Genomic DNA, 25,427 nt, shown 5'->3' with positions numbered 1-25,427 from the left:
ATGTAGAAGTGAAATTAGCGTCAGAAAATCCTTCTACTGTTTGCAACTCTAACTGCTTCGCTCTGCTTTTTGAGAGATACTTTCTTATGCTGGAGCTCCTGCATTTGAAAAATGCATCGATTTCTGCCCCTCGCTGTAGTTTAAGATACGGAGCCTCCCCTCGGCCATCACTTTCCACCGTGCAAAATCAATTGTGGTTAACAAATTGGCCGTGACGTTTTGCCCTGCCGAGGTGGGTGGAACCAGTTTCATGGATCCACCCAGTTTTTAAAGAACCTTTTCCACAGCCTGGGAGGCCTCTTTTTAAAGCTGGGGTGACTTGGGTACAGACATGGCGAGTGTGAAATTAACACTTGATAATGCTGCACATTGATCTTAAACTGGGCAAACCGTACTAATGTGCCACACATTAAGCTGACCCTTGGTAACCTCACTTGGTGAATGGAAGCTTAGTGGACACGAACGCCTTCGGCAATCATCTCTGAACGGCTTTTATTTTCCTGACCTATCTCTAATCGATTTCTTTTCTGAAAGGTGCAGTAATATGACATTTTCATTACAATTCATAATGAGCTTGTTCAATCCACAGAACAATCTCAGTTTCTAGGATATTAAATTTACTGACTGCAAAACCACCCCAAAAGTAATACCTTTAGGTTTAGATCATAAATGATGGCACTGAAATTTACTTTTGGATTTATCTTTAATTAGATGCAAAGAATATGTTGCATGATTAAAACTCAACTAGAGCCCTTGAAATGTTTTTTAATGTCTATTTTCTAAAATTATAATGCTGTTTTTAAAAAGGTTAGGTGTCTTAATACATCTTTTGATTCACTTTAATTTCCAAAAATGATGTTTTTATTACTTTAGTGGTGATTTACTTAGTATTTAGCTAGTTTTACAAATGTGCTGTATCACTCATATTTAAAAGTTTCGAAAGTTGCAGCGGACACGCAACAAAAATCTTTAGCATTTTTGCCCAAAACATTTCCACTCCACAACCAGGGCCAAGATTCAGATTTGCGTCTTTCACAAGTTACACTCTTCATACAAACATATTTTTTTCTTATTGTGTTTGATGCTTTTTAGACCCATTGAGACATTTATGACAAAATATATCCCTCCTCTACGCCTACACAGGAGCACTTGCACATACAGTGATTCATCAAAGGCTCCAATGAGCAGCTCATAAGGAGGCTGTGAAGTGTGTCCGATAAAGCTTGAGACCATCTTTTGCTTCAAACTTTCTTCCCAGTAGAACTTTATTTCCAACATATATTTAAACAGTAAAAAAAAAAAAAAAAGCCGGATTTGATCACAGGATTTGATTTTATTAGAAAATTGGCTTTATTACTGCACCATATTCTGTAGATGTGTAAGAAATATGAGACTGTAATACAGCTTGTCTTGTGCTCTAAATGATTGTATCTCTCATTGTATGTTTTCATTGTGCAGAGATTTGATAATCATTTCGATGCAGTCTTTGTGTTGATGCAGAAGACCAGAACTGGTTTTTTAACTTTACAGCTTTAAAGTTTTTCAGCTATAGTTACTATTGGATCTGAACAGGTGGAGTTGGCCTCTCCATGAGTCGTACTGCAGCGCTCGCTTGCTGTTTGTTTTTCTCCATTTGAAGGAAAAAAGCTTACCGCTTTCCCTCATGAAGACCCAGTTTGATATAGTCTGCTGTTGTCAGATCGCAGCTAATGGAGCAGCAGGTGGACTTGGAGTACGATGATACAACAATATGGCCCATCAGTTTTTCATGCCAGCTGCTCCCCCTGACAATCACAGTTTTTTCTGCTGTCAGTCAATTTCCTTTCCCCCCTTTAACAAACACCTCTCCCATCAGGGGTTTCTCGTATTTCAGAAGACAAGATGGACAAATTGGATATTTCTGTGCCTTCTTTACTATTTTAACTTCCTCCTTTCTTTTATTGCTTTCTGGATAACAACTTGAAATTGTGTTGTTTTTCTTCTGAAGACAAAGGCATACTTTTTTCAGCTGAGAGGAATGTTTCAGCCCTGTGGGAAAATACCTCTTTACCTTAAGTTTGGCAAAGCTTTTTCATATGATTGTTCTTTCACCCTGTGTTTTTAGTCCTCATCTCTTCATCTGCCTATCCCTTCTGTCCTCTGGTGTAACAGCCTGTGTGCCAGACACCAGCTGCTGTTTCCTTAAACAAGTGGAATACCATAAGATGAACAGAAGAAAGATGTGAGAAATGTTTTGCAAGCACAATAACTAAACATGCCACCTCATTAGGCACAACAAAATGGAGCAAAATGGCTCGGGTGCAGGTTGTGACCTTAGAGAGGAGGAGCTGAGGGGGGAGGATGGGGTGTTTGTGAACGGAGAACAGGGAGCTAATTTTACTTCATAATGGATAACAGTCGTCTTGAATGGACTGAAAAGAGGGGAGCAACCAGGTCAAGTGTCAGCCGTCCTGCTAAGCAGCCCTCGCAAAGTTTTCTTAACAAACACACACAATCATGCACGCACACACCTCAGGCCAGCCTCCTGCTGACAATGCAGCCACGCCTCCCGGCCATCTCGGCCTTTTGTGCCTCTTCAAAAATGATTAACTGAGTTTGGTGATTCGGAGTCTCTATAGCAGCACAATGCTCGCTCTCTCTCTCTCTCTCTCTCTCTCTTTCAAAACATAATGGAGTCAATCCATGAGTCAAACAGTCCCTCTTTCTTCCAATAGATTTTCTTTTCTTTCTGATGGGGCCAAACTTTCTTTCTCCCCTTTGCTTACAGCTTTTCCCCTTTCTTCGGCTTCCACTCCTTTCTGTCTGCTTCCTGTCCACAAATATGCCCCCCCACCCCACCCTTCCACCTCATCAATGCAAGAAGAGCCATCTCTAATACATAAAAACAGGATGCATATGAAAAGAAGCAGCATGTGCTGCACTGCATGTGAAAACACATTGATTAACTCAAATCAATACTTAAAAAAAAAAAAGAAAAAATCACAGAATTTACCTCACTGATCCTAAAGAACTCTTCGCTATTAAAGAGGGTTATGCAGAAGGAGATCATGTTTAGAGGTATAAAATTTCCCAGAAGTACTATACAGACCTTTGGAATCTTTAATATGTAGGGAAAAATAAGACATGGTGCATTTCTAATGAGCAACAAGCAGCGCTGAGGGGAGCTTGTAGAACATGGTGTAAGTAAAGCTGAACAGGAGTGTTGACAGAAACATCACACCCCCGGGCCAATTACAGGAGGTGTGAAGAAGCTCACCTCTGCTCATGACAGGACGAGAATCGAAAAGGGAAAGATGTAGTTTTTGCACTCCTATTTTTTTTTTGTTCTATGTGACACACTTGGTTGTCCCAAACTGGAAGGGTGTAGCATCTTCACCATTCCCATTTCCTCTTTTTAGACTACTAAAATGTGATATAATGTGTCATTTCATTTTTTTTCTAGCAAATTGGGTGAAACTTAAAATAATGCAATTATTTTCAGATGACATTTAAGCCAAGGTTGCAAAACGCTGGAAAAAGAGGTAAAACAGCATGGCTATCTCAAAAGTTTATGACCCAGTTTAACATCTGATGAATGCAAATTTATTCTACAGCATAAAAATATAAAACTAACCGAGACAAGGTTTTAGGTGTAGCAGGTGGTGGTATTTACCTCAAGGTTTTCTTTTGTTTTGCTTTGATCCGTCTTCCCTGTCACAGCATATTATAATACCATCTGCTGAATGAATGGCATGCCGTCACCTCTGCAGGGCCAATGTGAAATCTCTGTGTAAAGGAAGCAACTGTTGCAAAGATGCCCTTTTTCCAGGAATGTCCACCACCTTATATCAAACCCATTTTCTACTCATTCCCATCTGATCACATGCGTGGTTAGGATCCTACACAGAATAGCCCAAAGGACTGAGGCCAGTTTATGAACTGGTAATGTCACAGTTGTGAGACTCGGCATTGTGGCAACATTGTAATTAAATACTCACTGATTTTTATTTCTATTTAGCTGCCCAAGTTCTCATAAGTACTAATGTAAATACTTTTACAGAGCATTACAGTAGTGAAGTGGAAGACATCGCCAGTTGTCTCCCAGGTGCCATATAGGGCACATTCGCATCAGCCTTTTTGACTCGAATCCGAGTCCATTTGTTTGGAAATTCCGCTTCGTTTGGAGAACTGGGAATGCACCAAACAAATTCTGATTGGGACTAAAGAAGAGACTCGGTCCACCTACAAACACAGATCTCGGCCCGTTTCAAGCGGGCCAAATACAGGGAAGCAAACTACTAAAAAAAGTCACAACATGCATTTGGCGTAGCATTGCATTGTGGGTAAACACATAGTGATCGCATTAAGAGTCCTCTGCCTCGTGTGTTCTTTATACTGCATTCATTGCTGCACTTTATTTCTGCAAAATACTTGCATAAGAAAAAATAAAAAACCCAACACAGAAATAGTTTCATGTTTTCCCCGCAACAGAGTTTTCTTCTTCGTGTGGGTCTTGTCTTCTTTCAAACCAAGCCGAGTCCCCAATCGGACCGAGTCTAGTGGACTAACCTGATGTGAATGCACCTTTAAGTATAAATAGCATTTTACAGCAGCAGTGTCATTCCCTATATATCACAAAGTCTCAAAGTGTCACAAAGTGATGATTTAGGGGTACTCTATTTGTAAAGCTAATGTAAAAAATTAAAACAATTTTTATGTGATGATAGAGTTACACAGGCTTCAAAACTAAAAGAAATATAGTTAATAAAACCACAGTCCTAAATCAAGTTTTTGCATCCCCCTTTCTAATGCAATTCCATTGGCATCTCAAAGGAAACCCTTTCATTCATCCACGATAGGATACATACAGTCACACATTTCATTACAATTCAACAAATGCTCCATAGGGAAGCAGTCTGGAGGCAGGAAAACAGATTGAATGTGTCAACCACAGATTTGCAGCAGAGCTACAGTAGGCTATACAACAGCAGATGATGGCGTCCAAAAGGACCAACAGTTAACATCTGTCTTCTCCGTCTATCTCTTCCTAGGACTTCTTCACTACTCCGAAGGGCAGGAATCTCTAAAGGCAGAGGAAGTCTTTTCAGATACTACTCATTGCTGCTCTTCACAATGGGTGTCCATCTGAATCTACCAGCCGTTGCATGCACATTGGTCCCTCTGACCCTTGGTATTTTGACCCTTCTGCCTCACAGCCTTGTGGGTAAATCAGCAGAAGAGGAAAACACTGAAAGCTCAGCTTTGCTGCAGAGGGTGAAACGTGGCTGGGTGTGGAATCAGTTCTTTGTTCTGGAGGAGTACACTGGTCTGGAACCTCTTTATATTGGAAAGGTAGGTGCTGACTACAACAAAGACTGTACAAATATGAACAAAAAAACCATTAAATTACAGCTTAAGGAAATGCAATGCTTCACACTTTCTCTATCGCCATACAATGGTACTGATTTGACAAAAATCTTAGTATGGGTGTTGCAAAATGGTGTCCCTCCTAAATACACTACAAACACAGCAAAGTAAAATTTGTATAGTGGAGCTCAGCAGCCAGAGGGTCATCTGCGGCTTTGCTAGAGCTTAGTGTATCCATGCAAAAGAGAAGATCATGGATGGGCAAAGGCCAGCTTGAGAGAAATGAAAAAGAAAAAAAAAAAATCCATTTAATCCTTAGATGCACTTATTTCATACAAAGACAGCCTGTCTCATGGCGACTTTGAAACGAAGCAAGGCAGCAGTAATTGATTTAATTGACTTTCTTCATGACATGTCAGTGTTGTTGCAGATGTTGTGTTGTACATCTGCAACACTACTGACATGTTATGAAAAGAGTAGACAAAGGAGTGCTTTGATCACTTTGCTGTGATAGTCAACTAAACACAAAATCAATAAATGTATTTCTACTCATAATCATCAGAAAAACACATAAGTCTTAAAAACGAAAACAAAATTTAATGTTTGTTAAAAGAAAATGTGTTGGGTTTTTTTTCTTTGTTTTTATTTTACCATGTAGACAGTGACTCTGACAGAGTTACAAAAATGATGGTTATGAAAGCATTCATGCTAGTTTAATCTTCTTAAACCTCATCAGCCAGTCTTTTATAATCAAAACTAATTAAACAATAGCTCAACAGTGCAAAGACCAACAAAATAGCAACTTGTGATTTGATACAATGTACTAATAAGCCTTGTATATTAACATTTGATAGAAACTCACTCAAAGCTAATGCTAACTAATAAAATTACCTAGGAATTATCTTTCAACCATATATTAATCTTAAGATCATCAAATCCTTTTCTTTAAAAACAACTTGTCACTTTGCAAAAACCACAATACAAGCTAACATAAAATTAGCTTAGCAGCTAGAGTGAACTAGCATTAGCTTAGCATCTGTAGCATAATATTAGCTTTGGTGCAAAAGGCTCAGGGAAGTTAATATTTAATATCATAAATGCTAACTCAGAAATTGATCAATGTTAACAAAAACAAAAACATGGTGACAGCATCTTTTTTATATTAACACGCAATCCTGATTTTGGTTATTTATTTGAATTATAACTATTTTAAGTTGTTACATTCCTGGTCTACATTATATTTTAAATAATTATTGTATTTTACAAAAGTGTTGTCTACTAAACACAATTCAACTAAAAAAAAATGGCTCTGTTTCCAAAATTTGTGAATTTAGTTAGCACTCTAGTAGTTTTAACCCTGCTACTGTTCTCAGGAAAAGACATCTGTTTCAACCTCCAGCATATTTGGTAAATACTTGGTCATGGTGAATACTATTAAAAAAAAAAAAAACAAACTTGTATGTCCTTAAAAAAAGTTTTTAAAGTGGACTAGTTTGTTTCAAAACTATCAGTGGATCACAATGTGGGATTACATTCCATTTAATCTTAAACAACCCTGCACAATTAACCTTGTTGGGAATCTTTATTCATTTGACACAGCTGCACTTTAAATATAAGTTTTATCATTTTTAAAATAAATTATTCTTGAGCTGATGCAACTAGAACAAGGAATAAGGCTTGGGATTCAATCCACACACCAAGCAGAAGAAGCTAACATGATACAAGTGTGTGGTGATCTGAACCACATAGGAAACAAGTACATGATGCCAATCTAAAATCTAAAGCACATGGGAACACAGAACATAATAAAACCTATGTACACTGACAGCTATTTGAAATGTCAAACGTCCATTCTCAAAATCAAAGAGTACAAGTAGCCTTTTAAACATCCATCTAAACAAACATTCATGTAAAGTTTGGTTAGTAATTTTGTAATCAAATAAAGAAAACAACGTATGGGCACAGCTTTAATATAAAACCTCACAGTTAAAATTTTCCTCTGACAGAATTCCTATAAATATTCATCCTCTAAAGCACCACTGCCTCAGTATTTCTCATTAGTTTCTAAAACAGTGCTGTTCTAACAGCTTATCCTCTCAAATTTCCCTTTTGAGAACGATGTAAACCAACTTAATTAGACTTCCAAAATAATTTAACTATGTCCACTGGAGAATAGTGAAATGAATGCAGTATTCCGTGTTCTGATCTGACAGAGAAGTCCTGAGAGGGCTTATGTTCTATGAAAATTCCTCATAGATGCTGTAAAATATTCATTCCCACCTTATCTTTTCATTCCAATTAAGCATCCCTTTATGGATTCTCCCCAACCTAATTTTCCAAGCTGAATGGAATAAGTGATTCTAATAGACTAGGCTACTATCCTGAGAGTCTCTAGGAAGAAAGGCACTATAGGTATGACACAGCAGAAGAGAGATGTGCTATAGCCCTTCTCTTTAGTGTTATTCCTTTGGCTCAACCAACGTTACCTCTAGCCTGTTGATGGGTTTGGTATTCAGAGCCATTGGCATGTTGGACGTTTGGGCTTTCAGCCGGAGATGGATCGAGTAATTGATAGCCTGAGAGTTCAACTCCTCTTTTCTCAAAGGCCTCGGAGGAAAGGAAGGGGATTAGCAAAGGAGGAGGCGAATGTGGCAGAGTAAAATCTGCGGCCAGAGATATATCACCATGAGACATGAGCATATGGCCCACATGTTTATTGAAAAAAAAATCTATCTGAGGCAGACCTGAGTATTGCAGTAAAAAGGTGCAGGTAGGTACGCTGTCTCAAAAGAAAGGGGCGCTTGAATGATAGGTATTGTAAGGAAACCAGCTGGGGAAAAAAAAGTCACCCACATAACAACAATGAGCTGCATAGCTACAGACTTCAAGCAGTTCAACAGCTTTGCCTCGGTCATTTCACCCTGAGCTCACAGAAGATGCAGGGCCAAAGCAAGTATCTTGAAAATGTGTGTTTCCAGATACAGTGCTGAGCTTTTACATACAAAACAGACACCAGTGGGGGGCATTTAATTTCATATTGCCAATGTGATGGCAGTAAGTGCTCATCATACCTCTTAGTAAAAAGTGAAGGCTGATTGCACATCAACAAGCTGGCGTTTGTTCTTACAGGCCACAAAAGACTTCTAATTGCACTACTGGGTCCAAAGCAACAAACAGGCTGAAAGCTGTGATTACATATCTACTTGGTATACTATACAGTGTTAAGTTATACATGTAACTACACACCACCCAAGTTCTACATCTAATTGCCTGCCACATACTGTATGTGCAATTCAACCTGAATAGTTATAGTTATTATTCCCATTGAAAAGTATGAAAAGAGTTACAGCTTTTAATACAAAGTTTCCACCCAACATATCTTTGGGAATCATTTTGTTTTAGTTTCATTTTTGAGTAATCATATTATCTTTGTTTTTTGTTTTTTTCTAAATGCTACAACAGATGTAGAAATAAATGTATTGTTGATAAGCTGTTTGCAACAAAAGAGCCCAAACATGCTATTATCCTATAAAATAGGTTTCAATCTTGAGCTGTAACCACCCTGAGCACTGAATCAAACACTCATTCAGTGACCATACAGAAAGATGCAGATCGACTGAAAAAAATCTAAAATAGTTCAGGCTGGGATTCACTATATTAGATTATCGCTGATGTTTGATATGCCAGTAGTTTTCAACTCATTTTGACTCCCAGAATACACATTTTCTTAACTTCATGTCTGAGATCATCAGCAGGTCATGGATGGCTTAAAATACTGTTTTCTCGATTTACATATTAACTTGTTAAAATAAAGATGTACTTCCACTTAAAACCTCACCAGCTACAAGCAGTTTAAATCTAACCTTATCTGTATATGAGTGTAAATTTAACCCAGTGCTGATTTTCATATAAATGCTTTTCTCAGCTGATACACGTGATGTGTTTATATCATTGTGCAACCCAAACTTACAAATAACTGCTGATTGTTTCCTGTTTAAATCAGCACATGCTCATCTCTGGAGGACCCCCCACCACCCCCATCCTCCCACTCTCACTTGGATAGAGATCATGTGGCTGATTTGGGACAGAAAACTCATTTTGTTGTCTTGTTTAGATGTTTAGGACAACTGTGCAGCTGCATTGTTCTAGAACGGGCAGATATGACCTAATTAAACTGCCTCAAAAACGGGTCACTGCCCAACCTTTTTTACTTGTGATTGCTGTCAAAGTTTCAGGTTTTATGACATTCTCATACGGCTTCTGAATGTGAGCAAAGGGAAATTCATTCCAAAGCCCCTTAACTGTTGTTTCACTAGCAATGACCATGCCACAACTATGTATGCTTAAAGTGATTTAATGAGGTTGAAGGAAGGAGGTTGTAGAGTTGACATCTGGGGCAGCAAAGTAGTGAGCCAGTCAGAGGGACTCTGATGTTCAAGAGACCAGCATATGGGGACCCCGCCTAACTGTACTTGAAAGAGAAAGGAGGGAAGGGGTAGAAAGGAAAAACAAAATGAGAGAAAAAAAGAGTGAGGAACCAGAGAGGTACAGAGGCAGCAAGGATGAGAAGAATAGAAAAGAGGGCAAGGGTTGATAGAAGGAAGAAGAGAAAAAAAAGAAGAAAAGGGTTGAGGGATGGGGAGGGGGGATAAGAAGAGAGGCTAGATGAAAAATGAAAGGCTGGACAAAAAATAGCAAATGGGAAAGATGGGAAGAGAGAATAGATGTTGAGAAGGGGGATAGGAAAGAGTGGGGTTGAGAAATGAGACAAATAGTAAGTTGAGGAAGTGAATTGAGTATAAAAAGGTGATTAGAGGAGTGATTGAGGTGCGTCCCTGCTCCTGAACTTAAGTTAACAAAAACACTCCATTTCCAGAGCTCATCAGCTGGATTTTAACACCTGTATGAATGTTCCAGCTTCACTCAGACATGGATAAAGGAGATGGCTCCATAAAGTACATCCTGACAGGCGAGGGTGCAGGTACGACATTCACCATAGATGACAGCACAGGGGACATCCATGCCATCCAGCGGCTGGACCGGGAGGTGAAGGCGCAGTATGTCCTCCGTGCTCAAGCCCGCAACCGCCTGACAGACAGGCCTCTGGAGCCTGAATCTGAGTTCATCGTCAAGATCCAAGACATCAACGACAATGAACCAAAGTTCCTAGATGGTCCCTACCAGGCAACAGTCCCAGAAATGTCAAAAATAGGTAAGTAGAAGGATAAGTCAAGTAGTATTCGCTGTAAAGTCGTGTACAAGCTAAAAGGGTGTACCACCACAGTCCTGTGTATTCCTGCTCCATTTACCATTCATAAAGCTACTTTGGACCTGAATAAGTCTATTAATAATCCTTGGCCACACGTGGAAAAACTACACCAGAATTTATACTTATTCCTGACAACTAGAACCTTCTCCTCCTAACGTTTTGCCTCTGTGTTTAACCAGGAACATCTGTGATCCAGCTGACTGCGACAGATGCCGATGACCCCACCTATGGCAACAGTGCTCGTGTGGTCTACAGCATCCTGGAGGGCCAGCCTTACTTCTCGGTGGATGCCAAGACCGGTATGGCTGAACACATGCTGCAAACCTCCCTCTTTGTAACCACAGCAACCACAGTTTTTATCCATAACATGTGGAAAGTGAAGACCTAAAACTACAGCCACTGTTACATTTTTTTTTTTTAGCTCAGTAAGAAATTCTAACAAACATAATGATGTAATGTATCCTGATAGTCAGTTCACAAACAGTTGGCTGACAGGCAGTGTTACTTCCAAACATAACACTATTCCACACTTTAAGTGCTGTAGCCTGATTTTAGCAGCCCACATTTTATGCCCATGTGTAAACCAACCAGCTCTGAGTGTGAGCGGCTCAGTATGGCTCCCATTGTTGCTATGAGACTTCTGAGCACTTGTCTGAGACTTGCCACTCTTTTGTTGTAACTTGCAGCATTTAAAACTCCTGGCACTCAACAAAAAAGATGGGCTAAGCTGAAAGTGTGACTTTTTCTTGTAGATAATGAGGACAGGCGGCGCCTTGTAGTCTGGTGAGTGACTGGTGGGAGGAAAGTTTTTAGTAAATGAAGTATATACTACTTAGCATTAGCTTTGATCAAACCATGCTTGGTTGATTTTCATTTATATATTTACTATTCTGTCATGCCTAGAGGCAGTTGTGTTCCCACCTATATGTGCCAGTTAAATGTGCAATCCCTCGCAGTGATGACTGGTAAAACCATGCAGTGAGCTTGGAAGAATCAGTGAGAGGAAACATGTTAAATACTTCGAAGAAGTGTAATAAAGTGTTAATAAAATAGGAATCTATTCCAGCATTGTGATGCTTATGAATATTAGAGCAGCATTTATTCTATTTTGTGTTTGAGGGAGAAAGAAAACAAACATGAGAAAAGATGGACCAGATAAAATGTAGAAGTGTCTCTGTGTCTGGTGTTTGCTCTTCTCTTCTGGAGATATTATCTCTGGTTATCTCACCCAGGTTCAACCAAAGAATGAATGGAGGTTTTATTTCAAAACATAATAACTGGATTGGCTAGTAAAAAGACGAACATATGTATCCGTATAACATATTACTAGAAGTGCTGGCTAAACTGGTAAAAAAAAATTGATCGTTTATAAACAGCTACCGGGCAACAAGTCGCTTTTTTTTTCTTTTTTTTTCTTTTTTTTTTTTACATGATTTGAATCCTGCGGCCTAAACAATGATACAACAAATGTTATTTTGTGCTTCATGCACACACCTGCATCATGGAAAACACACAAATGAATGCATATAATCCAGCCTTCAAGTTATAAGTGATTGATTGGTTGTTGAAGAAGGAACTAGAGCTGCTGCCACCTCTGTAAATGTACAGCCTCCTTGGCCTGGTAATGCCAGCATGTGAATCAGACTTACTGGGTTTAGAATCAGAACCTTAGTGATGTGAAAGCAGTACTGCTTACCACAGCTTCTAACACTACTTTCTCTTGTCACAGAACCAAGAGGGCTTCAAATTATTAAACTAGTTCAGTTTGGTGTCAGTAAAGAACCAAAGAGGAGAATAGGAACAAGTTTAAAGAAATTGTTAAAATGTCATAACTTAATTCCAAAAAGTCCACTTGAAGTGATAAACAATACATATTTATGTAAATGACCAATGTTTGCCCCAATATGGTATCCCAGATATTGTCAGAGATTATGGAGTGATCTCTATTTTCTTCTTGTGGATGTCCACCACAGTTATTGTATTCTTCCTTGTTCACTTCAAACCAATATGAATGTACATATTTTTCAAAAGAACATCTTTTTTCTGTCGTTGTTGCTGTTATTGGAAGTCCAACATGTAGCTCAAAACCCAAACTGTTTTCGTTTTATCCCAGTCTTTATGCTAGAAAAACCAGAAAAAGTAAACCAAACCACAGCTTAGTGATCATTTATTGACTAATATCACCACTTGGATGGGGTAAACTCAGTATAGTATGAATTTTGCTTTCTTTACTTTTTTTTTTTAACAATTTATGTAAAAACAAGAGTTTAAAAAGAAATGCCCAGTTGGTTTCTAAATCTGTGTAAGAAAGTGAGTATTCATTTACACTTTGAGATGACATTTGGTTTTAGCTGGAATCATTATCAGTTTAATTTCAAATGTTATTTTTCTATTGCGGTCTATGTTTTCCTTCTTTCTTTTGTGCATTTTAAACTTGGACTTGCTCCATCATAAGGACCTTTGTCTAGCTTTCCTAACTGTTATTAAGGCCCTCTGTGTCTCCGTGTGACACTTTGTTTACTTGACTCTTTTCTGCATGCTTACCCTTCCATTCACTTGTCTTCTGATGAACATGCTCTCTTCTACGGTTTCTACCCTGCATCCTCATTTCTTATCTACTCTGAATCTTTCATTAGTTGTTTGTTTTATTTAGTTTTGGATTTAAGTCCACATCATGATGAGTTCTTGAAAAATATACATGACCCTGAAAAGGTAAAATATTTAAAATCTTGGTTAAAAAAAACAACAAAAAACAACATTTTCGGAACATATCAAGATGCATTATTCAAAAAATTCAATTTATTGAGAAAAATATGTTTTTCAAGCCTCCTGAAAATGTTTCTGATTTAACAAGTATTTTTACTAATCCTGAACTTGTGTGATCACACGAGTGGAGATGTTTTTTTTTTTTTTGTTTTGTTTTTTTGTCATTGTTTGTATGTCTACAATTAGCTTGTGCTTGGTCCTTTTGCATGCATTTTTCTGCAGATGCATTGTTCTGAGCTTTTGAGGTCACCGTAAAAACCTAACTCTACAAAGCAAATTGGTATTTGGGAAAAAATATACACTCAAAACTGTGTGTGTGGCATCAGTATGTTTGTCGATTTCCATTTTGAACATGATAATATATCTCGACCAAGATCTGGCAACAACCACATCCAACATTTTCAACAAAACCTTTGTTATTACCCTCCATTCAGTCTGTTTCTCTGAATGGAGGAGAGATTCCTGCAAGCCTGAATAAATAAAAAAAAGAGTGAAATGGTGCAATTAAGCAACAAAAAAGTGTTCTTTTACGTATACTTCAAAAATGGCAGCACTCAAGATTTGTGATTAACTAACTTCAACTCTCCGACTTTTGTGTTTTTACTGCAATATTGGAGTAGCTTTCATAAGTCAACTACCACACTGAATATAGTATCAGCTATCTGCCAGCCTCCCTGACTCAACTATAAGAGCACCACTGAGGCTTTTATCGATGCAGACACAATGTAAAACTTCTAAACACAGTACTGAGAGCTTCAAAGCTGCCATACGCACAACTTTTTCTTCTCTGCAGCACAAAGCATATCACTTGACCTTGACTGAGTTCTGCAGCACATTTTTCTGGCTATGTACGGATTTAATTGGGTGTTGATAAAAGAGTACAGATTGGACCCAGGCAAAAGAGAGCACAAACTAAAATTCTGTTGAGTTTCAGGGTGAAGGCCAGCTTCATGCACAATTTCTTCAAAGTTGCTGTAAAATTTGCCTCATTCACAAACATTTTTCTACCGAGGCCAAATTATTTCCTTTCAACGTTTTATCAAAATATCTAGGTTATTTTTGAGAGTGTACTTTTTTTGCAGTGCAAATATATACAATATTACTACCAAGATAATATTGTAATTTAAAGAAAAATTTCAGGATCTTTGTTGTTTTGCCACAAGAGTCTATAGAGTTGAGGGTCAGAGGTCACGCTAGTAGGAGAAAAGATGTTTCTATGATGTACTTAAAAGATGCACTTAGGTAACCAGATGAGCCGAAGAGCACCTCTTCTTGAGCTGTTATTAAGTGAATTAGCTATGAAAACAGAGTTGAGTGACCTGAATCAAAAACTACACCACTGGATTGTGGTAGAAGGGAAGATTTTCAGTGTAAATACGGAGCTAACAGATCAACATGAAGACTCTCAAACAAGTCCAGCTGAGTGTGTTTAAGAGTGACGAACGGTCTGACGTAAAACAGCTGTTCCTAACAAAATGTTTGAGGGAAGTTTTATAAGGCCTAAGAGAAACTTCCCACAGAGGAGGGTACCCGCAAAGATGTTTTCAGCCGTTTAGAGCTTTGGCGTTCCTGGATGCTATCACTCGGACACATGACCCTAATCCGTGTCAGCAGTCTTCTGGCATTGACCTTTAGTTCACCATGTGATCTCCCTCTTTCCACTGCTTTTTCTCCTTAGGTGTGTTGCGTGTCTCCTTGGCAGACATGGACCGTGAGACCAGGGAAAACTATACAGTCGTCATCCAGGCTAAAGACATGGGCGGACAGCTGGGGGGGCTCGCTGGCACCACCACTGTCAACATCACGCTCAGTGACGTCAATGACAACCCGCCCATGTTTGACCAAAGTAAGCAGGATGTTACACTTCTGTTTGTCTTCTCTCTCCTGAACCCTCCTGTAGCTGAAAAAGAAGCAATAATGTGCATGTGGAGTTGATGTACAAGCAGCAGCAGAAGAAAGCTTTATACAAACTCCAGCTTCATCTCTCCAAGGTTTTACGAACTGCAGTAAATCTCTACTTCCATAAACTGTGATAAATTATTCTTCCGCTGACTTGATTCGTCCAATCCCTGTTCCAAAACATCCAGTTTACAGTAAATATAAAAGGAAAAAAAGCAAATACTCACATTACAGAAGCTGGTGTTGTCAAGTTTGCAGCTTTTCAAGCAACTTGTTTCATTTCAGACAGCTGAATAACTTTTCGTGAGTGTTACACTGTACGCTTTCAGTTATAAAGGGCACCGTCTGCAACATACCTATATTGCCTAAAACTGGTTTTCCTAATTAACTTACTAACAACAAAAGCATTTGCATAAATCAGCCAAAAGGCTAATTTGTGACTTTAAAAATAAGCAGTTGCCTTTCAGCCAGTTTTGATTTGTCAGCTGACCTCAAAGTAAATTGGACCTTCTGCACGAGGAGCCTTAAAGAAACCTGGACCATTGTACAAAGAGGGGATCAGGAGGGCCTTTAGAATTTTTTTTTTCTTTTGCAACTAAGGACATTTTTGGAGTAGAGCCACAATACAAGTTTCTGAAGCAATCCTGTCGATACATACAACTATAGCACTGTGTAAACATCTCGAAACTCCATTGATTTCTTTATATTTCACTTTCAGCAGCTAGATTTTCTTGAGCATAGGTGAACAAGATTTCTGAAGTTTCTTTCTTTTTTTCTTTTTTTTTTTTGGAGGTGGGGGTACTGGCTGTTTATTTTTTAACACATGTTCATCGCAGTCCAGGTAGCATTTTTATATGAACATGTTTTCTGTTTGCTAAGCCAACTGATGAACAGCCATGAACAGGCTGGACCAGTGTTTCTGTCCACACATGTACAACTTAAAAAATAACCTATTTTAAATTGGATTTTCACTTGTTTTTTTTTTTTTGTTTTTTTTACTAGCACACTGTTCCCCAAAAAACTTCCTTTGTTCCCTTTTAACAATTGCATGAAACATGACAGAGATAACAAAATATAGACACAGACATAAAGATCATAGACAAAAAAAGAGATATTAGCTTAAAATTTGCATATCTGTAGTTATATTTTACTGCAGATATGTGCAGACCTGTGAACTGATGAGCCCTCTCCAGAGTCGAAGCAACGAAGCAGTGTGGGATCATCTTGACAGAGAACAGAACAAAAAGGCAGCTGACATCCAAAGAGCTTTGAAAAGTCCTTCCAAAAGCCTGGAGAACTTTTCCTGGAGACTTCTTATAGAAATTACAAGAAAGCTTGTTTAAAAAGAATTGGGCTGTGTTGAAGAATAAAGATGGTCATCCCAAATATTGACTTTCTAGCTTCTTAAAACAGTACTTTCCCTACAGAACTGTACTTTTACTTCACTTAATGTTTTAATAAATTGATGTCCTCATGTACTTTATTCCTAAGAACTTGTGAAGCTAAAACCGGGGAATGGCTCAAGTCTTCTGCACAACAGTCTGTTCTTTGATGTCATTAATTTCAGTGTTGTGCACAAATAGCTCACAAAGTTTTACAGCAATCCCTGCTCGTTTTCATTCAATGTGAAAAAAAAAAAAAAAAAAAAAAGCAATGACTGCCAAATACCTGTAACATGACGAAAAATTCATATTAAGTGTAGCATTGCAAAGCTTAACCACATGATTAAATATCTGACTGTAAATGTATTGTTTGGCCTAAATTCATCACACACTCCCATCTCAGGGCTCTAAAGTGAGCTGGTGCCTCAATTAAATTAATTAAAACATTCTACTAATTCAGAGTTGATCAATCTTCTTGCATCTGTTTGTTTCCTGAGCTCAGATGTGGTTTTTTGGGGGTTTTTATTTGTTTGTTTTTTGTTTGTTTTTTCACTGTTGCCCCAGTTAATATCCAACAAAATACTCCATTGTCTACTTCATTCACTTGACAATCCAGGCCATTAGCACCACTGTCCGCTTCTGGCCACCAGTGATTTACCCCCTGGCCTCATCCCTCCTTCTCCTCCTCCTCCTCCTCCTCCTCCTCCTCTTAGCCACCAGACACCCCATGCTGTCTCTTTGATTATCCCCATTTCTGCCTCTCTCATTACCGTCTTTTCTGAGGTCAGGGGTTGTCTCGTTGTCTGTGGTCATCTCCGCTTGGCCGACTGGTGGCTTCAGTCCAAGACAAAGAAAACACCCGCCGCCCACTTCCACATCTCTTACTATTCCCTCACCAATTAGCGCCATCACTTCTAGGAAACTTTGATCGGTTGTGAAGAGCTTCAGGGAATCCCCAGTGTGGAGCACAATGCACAGGCATTTTGCGTCAGACTGCAGGGAACGCCACAAATTGGGCAGATGTCACCTCTTCTTTGAGGTTAAACAGTAGATGAAATTCAAGCCAGCCCACGAGACAGTATAAAACCCAATTGTGAGGCGTTTATGGATCCATTTATTTCATCCAGCGGCAGATGTGATTTGGAGAGCCAAGGAGCAGATGTGCAGGTGATGGAAGAGGTTTGGCTCCCTCTAGAGGATTGATGAGTGAAACAGTTTGCAATGATCACCGTTGATTTATGTCCTCAGGGCTCTATCAGATGAGCATGCCCGAGTCTGCTCCTGTGGGTTCAGTGGTGGGACGGATCTGGGCAAAAGACAGGGACGTTGGAGTCAACGCCGAGATGAAGTACAGCATCATAGATGGAGATGGGAGGGACACCTTTGACATCATCACAGATCCCACAAACCTCTTCGGCATCATTACAGTGAAAAAGGTAGATGTGCACGCTGAATACTCGGATATAAATTATTCCAAAAAGAACATTTTATTATTTGCTTGTAAAATCTAAATTCGGAAAAAGCTTAGATTTTCCTTTTTTTTTTTCTTTTTTCCAAATCCTTCAATTCATGTCTGAATTTCTGATCAGTAACAAATTTCATTAGGGGTTAAGATGATGGCAAAAGAGATTTATGATGATGTTGTTGCAAACAGGTTCAGATGAATGATGATAGCAGTCATTAGTTGGTTCAGAAAGGTGCAGCAGAAGCTAGAGAAGCACTGATTCTCAAAAAATGTGTGAAAAAAAATCATTCAACCGTTTACAAGTAATGTTCTTTAAAGAGATAATGGAAGAGATTTGCATATTTCTCCCTCTACACTGAAAAATATTAAATCGTTCAATTGATCCTTAGAAATTTTAGTGTCTTCTAAGCAGGATAATGGTCTATTATCCCTCAGATGATCCTGAATCACTTATTAACCACATGGACAACATGTCGCTGTGTCAAATGCTACAATACAGAGTTACATTCACAAAAGCATTTTAAAATGACCTGTGCTAAAAATTATGTTTTGTGTTGATCTGGTCAAAAAGTGGAATCCACTTTTCTGAGCTGAAAGACGTCTGGGATGGACCCTCCCACATGAAACAATGGAAAATAGTCAGACCAGTCAGGATTAGAAGCTATTTGTTCCAGAACAAAAACCAAAATGAGCATCTGGAGTGTTACCAGCAAAGCCAGACTGTGGTGTTGTTTTAGAGCTTTTGGAAAGATCTTTTTCACTTCTGTCATGGCAACATAAATGAAGGAAAGCTCTGAGATTTTACAGCATTATATGATAATTAAAAAACATCTTTTCCAAGGACATCCATGCAATTTTTAAACAAGACATTGCACAACTATTTTCTGTGCATGTTACAAAAGTATGGCTGAAAAAGAAGACGGTACAGGTACTGAGCTGGCCGGCCCATACACCTGACTTGTCTCCGATAACAAACATGAACAAATTTGAAGATATAAATGACAACTGAGGATGACAACATGAATTCCATATCTTAAGATTAGATTGCGGGAAGAATGGGGAAGGAAAAATGGCACCTGAAACTCTCCATCACTTGGTGTCCTCAATACCAGAACATAGTCTAAATGTGGCATGAAAGCAATACATGAAATATCCTTAATTCACATTGTCTGCGATTTTATCCACATATAGCATTTGTCACTGAAAGAATATTTATTTCCCTTTTAAAAATCAATGCAATCTGCTTAGATTCTTCACTTATTGTGCTGTGGCACATAATCCAGCAACATTTCTGCATTTTTCCCTTCAGCCGCTGGACTATGAAAACAAGCCCAGCTACACTCTAAAGGTGGAGGGAGCCAACACCTACCTAGACCCGGCCTTTCGCCACCGTGCGCCATTTAAGGATGTCACCATCGTGCATGTGAGTGTGGAGGATGTGGATGAGCCCCCTCTGTTTGATTCACCGTCATATTACATTGAGGTGCCAGAAGATGCAGAAATTGGGACCGTGGTGAAGATGGTGTCAGCGCGAGATCCGGATGCTGCCAACAACACTGTAAGGTGAGGGGAAAACACAGCCAGATTTATGTTTTCTGTTTGTTTCTGGCCATCATTACAGCTGATTTTCTGACGCATACATTTATTTGGCTGCTCTTGTTCAAATGCTAGTTCCTTCAGTAAGATACTGACGGATGATGTCAGGGCTTCATGGAGGTGTGGGGACCCAATTGCAGGACACAGAGGCAGCAGGCAGACAATGTGTAGGAACAGAAGACAGGACAGGGAACTTACAGGTGACTCCAGGCAAGCTAGCACAATGAACCAGCAGGTGAGAACAGAAACCAAGAGGTATAAATGCAAGGAAAACAAATCAGAACAGATTAAATTGATCAGTAAATCAAACCAGGTGAGCAAATGAACAGGAAGTAAAATTGGGTTACAACACACTGGGTAACTAAACTACAAAATAAAACCGGAACTAAAGAGACAACACAACCTTCACATCATGACAGGTAAACAAATTTGACTTAATTTCTGTAAACAGTTGTGATGCATGTGTGTCACGACCGGGGCGGAAGGCCGTGACAACAATGAGGGAAGACCACGCTGTAAATACACACAGATGTATTTATTCAAAGAAATAATTCAAAGTATATGAATGCAGCATGTAAACGTGGAAATCAGGGGTGTAAAGTGGTTGCAAGTCAGTGTCTGAACAAACCAAGCTGTGGGCTGAGAGAGGGAGAGCAAAACAGCTCACAGCCTTATATAGGCAGGTGCGCTACAGCCAGATGCTCTGATGACTGGAACTGCCCATAGCTCACCTACCTACGAATAAAAGATAAACATAGTTAAGCCAGGCCGTCACAATGTGTTATTTCTCACTGTTAAAACGGGAGGAAAGACACAGTGTTTGTTATTTTAGACAACTTTCTGGAGGGAGGAAATGTGGACAAATAAATAAGACATTAATTTTAATTCTTATTATAAATAATTCATTGCAAATGTAAACACATGGCATGTGATGAAATTATCCATAGTAGTAAAGTTAAGATTTAGAGGTTTTATGAAATAAGTTATAAGACCTTGCTCAGTTTTACTGAGACAGCATGTAGTGTTACCTATCCACCAGCAGAGGGCAGCATCACAGTGCACCTTTTCACAGCTGTTTACAGCCAGAGCTTGTTCAGCACAGTGACAACACAACTCTGAACCCCACAGTTAGCTGTGAGGACAGCAGCAGACGCAGACAGATGAGGACAAACATCATAACCTGTGTAACAGCTAAGAATCACACAGAAATTAAACACATAGGTCTGATCTTGCGTTGAACTTTAACAGGACACATGTTCTGCTGGATTTACAAACAAGGCAGCACCTTTAATTTGAAATAATATCCTTTAATTAGACTATTAATCATCTGAAGGATCAGCAGCACAACGTCCCAGCTGTCCACTTTTACAACCTCGATTAAGACTGAAAGCAGCACAGGGGGAGGGGATGAAGATGACTCATGTTGGTGTTTACAGATAATATCACCCGGCTATCTCGAGTGCTGTGTCAGAGGTTTCTTCTTTATTCAGTCATCACATTGTGTCAAATAATTCTAATATATCCATCATCCTAAAAGTGTGACTCTAACACAGCAGCTGCATATTGTCACTTTGTTATTATCTCTGTTGAGGAATAAAGTCACCGACAGAAAAAGACATTATAGGAATGTGCATTAGGTTCCAAAATGTGCATTAAAACCCAAATAAAGGAAGAGCTTTTGTTCTTCATCTCTACAATTCTAAGACTTCAGTCTTTGTTTAGCTTGCATTTTAGATTCCTTCTAACTATTTGAGGTTAAACCAAAAATAGAATAACTAGAAGCACCCAGAGCGCACAGACCTCTGCCAAGCTGTTGTGTTTTGTTTTTTAAATAGTTGCTTTTGCCAATTATATATACAGTGTCTTAATGAAAAGATTCTGCCCTAAGGGTGTATAAAGACAGAGTCGGGTGCAGACAGCCTGAAACGCGATATCTACATCTATGGATGCTAAGTTGTTGGAGGATATATATGCCAAGTAATTTAATTACAACAACAGTGGCTTCTTTTTTTTGTACAAAGTGTAAGATCAGATACACCTCCATGTTTTGTAAAATAAAATATTGGTGGAAAACCCTTTCCATGAGGATTTCTGCACTTCATAAAATACATAAAATTGATGAGTACATTTTGTAACACACTCTGTAACACACACAAAACATCATGCACATAAGACAACCTTTAATTCAACTTTCTCAGAGGAGGAAATAATGCTAAAAGAAATAATCTCCTGTTTAAAAATATCTGACATTCGAAGAGCTTTTGGTGCAATAATGAAGAATTTTTTAAAATTTGGAGCGTGAGGATGCTGTGATGTGAGCAGGAGATGGCTGAAGAATCAGTCGCTGTGGCAACGACAACAGATGACAGATAACAACAAGCAGCAGGTGACCTTCAGTTCCTCTGTCAGACCCGTTTCCATTTCCCGTCTTTCTGTCCTTTACCGCCTGCAGCATGACTGGCAGATATATCTAAACCCCCCCCCCCACACACACACATGCTGTTTTTCACCTGCTTCTGCGCACACACTCTGCAGCTCCCCCATCCTCACGACTGTGGACGAGTGATATTAATAGAGATCCTTCAGGGAGGCCCTCACCAGCAGCGGATGTGCCAGTCACGACTGTCCTGAGCACACACAGTTAACAAGCCGGAAAACACACAATTTCAGATGCTCTGCTGCTGAAATGACTCAAATGAGCCAGTTTGTCCAACCTGAAATAAATGAAGAAATCTCAGAGGGGAATTTCAATGTTGTAGTAGTTTATTTAGTCTGTCTAAAACACTGGATATGTGTGATACATGTAGGGGGGATGAAATGCTAATTTTTATTTTCTTTTAGAGAACAGTAAATAGAGAATCTATTGAAACTGCCTCCAAGCATCTTATGATGGGATTAGTGGTGTTCTAGATGTATCAAGACAAATTAGATGTTGTTATTGGAACTGAGCTCTGAATCACCACAGGTTCACTTTCAAATCTGAGCCAAAAGCATTTCAGACAAAACTTTTTAAAAGGCTTATTTGTTTCTCATTAGAGCTCTCATGGGGTAACATGCATGTAACTGTGCATAACTCTGCCATAAAACAGAGCTTATCACAGAAATTCAAATTGTTGTTGATTTGGAGACATGCTTCAATCTTCTGTATATGTTTACGTATCCCAGTAGTTCAGAATGTTATTTTACAGTTTATGCTTTTTGCTGTTGGAAATTACAACATTTGTTATCTCTTCTGGCATAATCATTGTCCTGTTCTACCACCCACCATGATTTCAATGAGTATCTTAAAGGGGGTTCATCTGAACAAGGATAATTTACATCTTTTATGATTCAGTAGCCAAAACCCAATTACTTCACTCTCTGCACTTCTTATCAGTTGCAATTTTCCAACTTTCCCTATCACTTCTTGCAGTAAGATTCAGTAGAGCCATTAAAAACCCATTAATAACAATATTGCTAGTTTGCCAAATCCATTTTTTCACCTTTTGATTTAGTGGATCAGGGTTTACTAGTTTAAGTTTCACAACTTTAATGTTACAGGTTGCAAACTGATTAATTCTGTCATTCATATTAAAATAATAATGTATATCTGGCCAGCCTTCATGTACAGTATGTACTATTGAAGCTACAGAGGTTTGAAACAGGCATCAAGTGGCCATAAGATGTACTGCACTTCCTTATTTGCAGGTTTTATTTGCTACCAAAGCAGAGCTGAAGTTTTTTTCTATTTTTCAAAGAAGAAAATAAATATTTTTTTAGATATGTATCCATTAACAATCATCATGTCACCAGAGGGAGATGCTTTAGGTTATTAAAAAAAAAAAAAAAACATGCATCCATCCAAACTGAAACAAATAACTGTGGTGGACATCCACCACAAGAAGAAATAAAGTACATTTTATTTCAGTAATTTCTTTTATTTCAGGAACATCTGGGGTTATTGATTATATCTGGTAAAATGCATCTCAGTCATGTGAATTCATCATTTGTTTGATCGGACCAGAAATACCTTGTGATTGAAGTCATTTTAATATTTATTGCTGTCACATGCCTGTAATATCTAAACTGCAATAAATCTGCATCAAAACATAGAGAACCACTTTTTTTTTTTTTTTACCATTTACATTTGATCTTTATAGTCTCATCTTCTAAATGCAAAACAGAAACAGGCATGGAGCTGTGGCTGTGCTCAGCTTCAGCACTACACCTACCGATTTTTCTTTATTTTTAATAATGCTTTCTCCCAAAGCCCTAAGGTATACTTTATATTTATTACTCATATTTGAAGCGGATTTTCTTTTGTATTTAATACTCTTGATTGCTAACTCTTTTCAGAAAAGGTTTTGGCCAATAAGCACCTCTTGTGAGAAAAAAGTGAGCTAGCTATAAGTGTGAAAGCAGGACTCTTCATGGTTATACAAACCAGGTTGTGCTCCATATCCTGGAAAAGAATGTGTTGAACATCTTCTCCTCCTCCTGATTCTCCCTTTGTGAGTGTAGCTCGTTGTCTCTCAGATGAGCATTTTGGAAAGCAGCCTGAAAGCAGAGGGAGGCAAGCCAAGGCAACGCGTTGCAAGTTGGTGTGTCCCCAGCATCTGTTTGGCAGAAGCAGCAGATACTCTGATTAAGCCTCATATCAGAAGCTTTTTCTCACAGCACCTTCAGAAGCTGCCAGTCTGACATCTTATCACACAAACACACTCATGCACACACATACTAGGCTACACATGTGCATGCGTGGATCTCAGAACGGATTACAAGCAACCAAACACTCACAAGGTGGACTTTATTCATGTTACTTCAACATGATGTGTTGTTTTGTGTTGCCAGGTACTCCATCGAGAGGAGCAGTGACCCTGACAAATTCTTCTACATCGAGCTCACTACCGGGTCGCTGATGACGGTGCGTTCACTGGACCGAGAAGAGATTGGCTGGCACAACATCACTGTCCTCGCCATGGAGATGAGTAAGTTTCACATAGATCAGGTCATGTCTGTAAAAGACTTGACAATATTCAGACGTTTTTTCTGTTGATCACTTTGGTTGAAACTAAATATAAATCCCGCTAATGAACAGTTTATTAAGCTGCCCATAATTTCATTAATCCTAACCATTTTACAGTACTTTGAACACATTCAGGTAAATCATTACCAATGACATTAAAGAGATAAACCAAAAAAAATCAGAGTTGGGGCAACTAACCAACAACGTTTCCTCTTAACCTACTCCCCAATGTTACCCCACTTATAGGAGCTCTGAAAATGTGTTGATATTGTCCAAGAATCAATACGAGTTACGTTTTCCAAGAAAATGCACAGCGCTTTCCTGTTTTTTTTGCTGAGGAGATGCTGTCGAAATATGTATACCATTAAAAGTTGTGACAAGTTTATTGAGGAAACATCTGACAAAGCAAGCAGGACTCTTATTTTCGACCAGTTTACTTTGGAGAGCCGCATGTTTTTTTTTTTTCTTGAGCTGTTGTTGCTAACTTTTGGCTAGAAGCTTTTTAGGCATCAGTATTTGGTCTGATTGTGTTTTCCCAGCCAGTGACTTAAAGATGGAGTCATCTGCCAGCATCTGTTTAGTGTTTTTCTTTCCTCAGCATCTTCAAATATGCTCAGTCCGAGTCACACAATTCTGACAAATAATTGAATTTGGAAAGAAAACAAGAAAAAGGGGAAAAAAAGCACAAAAAGTCAAATT

General features: G+C 38.7%; 1 protein-coding gene across 1 annotated transcript in view; it reads left to right on the top strand.

Moving 5' to 3' along the window:
* Positions 1-5,112: 5,112 nt before the first annotated feature.
* LOC306771118 (cadherin-20-like) overlaps positions 5,113-25,427 on the top strand; it is a gene marked incomplete at both ends in the record, with an annotated part of 31,980 nt that continues 11,665 nt past the window's right edge. Inside the window, 7 exons of the mRNA XM_079260187.1 lie at positions 5,113-5,331; positions 10,264-10,558; positions 10,795-10,914; positions 15,060-15,227; positions 17,911-18,098; positions 19,437-19,690; positions 24,554-24,690. Of these exons, the coding sequence (XP_079116313.1) occupies positions 5,113-5,331; positions 10,264-10,558; positions 10,795-10,914; positions 15,060-15,227; positions 17,911-18,098; positions 19,437-19,690; positions 24,554-24,690 (1,381 nt within the window). The remainder of the gene's footprint in view (positions 5,332-10,263; positions 10,559-10,794; positions 10,915-15,059; positions 15,228-17,910; positions 18,099-19,436; positions 19,691-24,553; positions 24,691-25,427) is intronic.

Source organism: Telmatherina bonti (genome assembly GCF_933228915.1).
Source record: "Telmatherina bonti genome assembly, chromosome: 20".
In the NCBI taxonomy this organism is placed as follows: domain Eukaryota; kingdom Metazoa; phylum Chordata; class Actinopteri; order Atheriniformes; family Telmatherinidae; genus Telmatherina; species Telmatherina bonti.
Note: the sequence above shows the minus strand (reverse complement) of the source record. Positions and strands in the feature narration are given on the sequence as shown.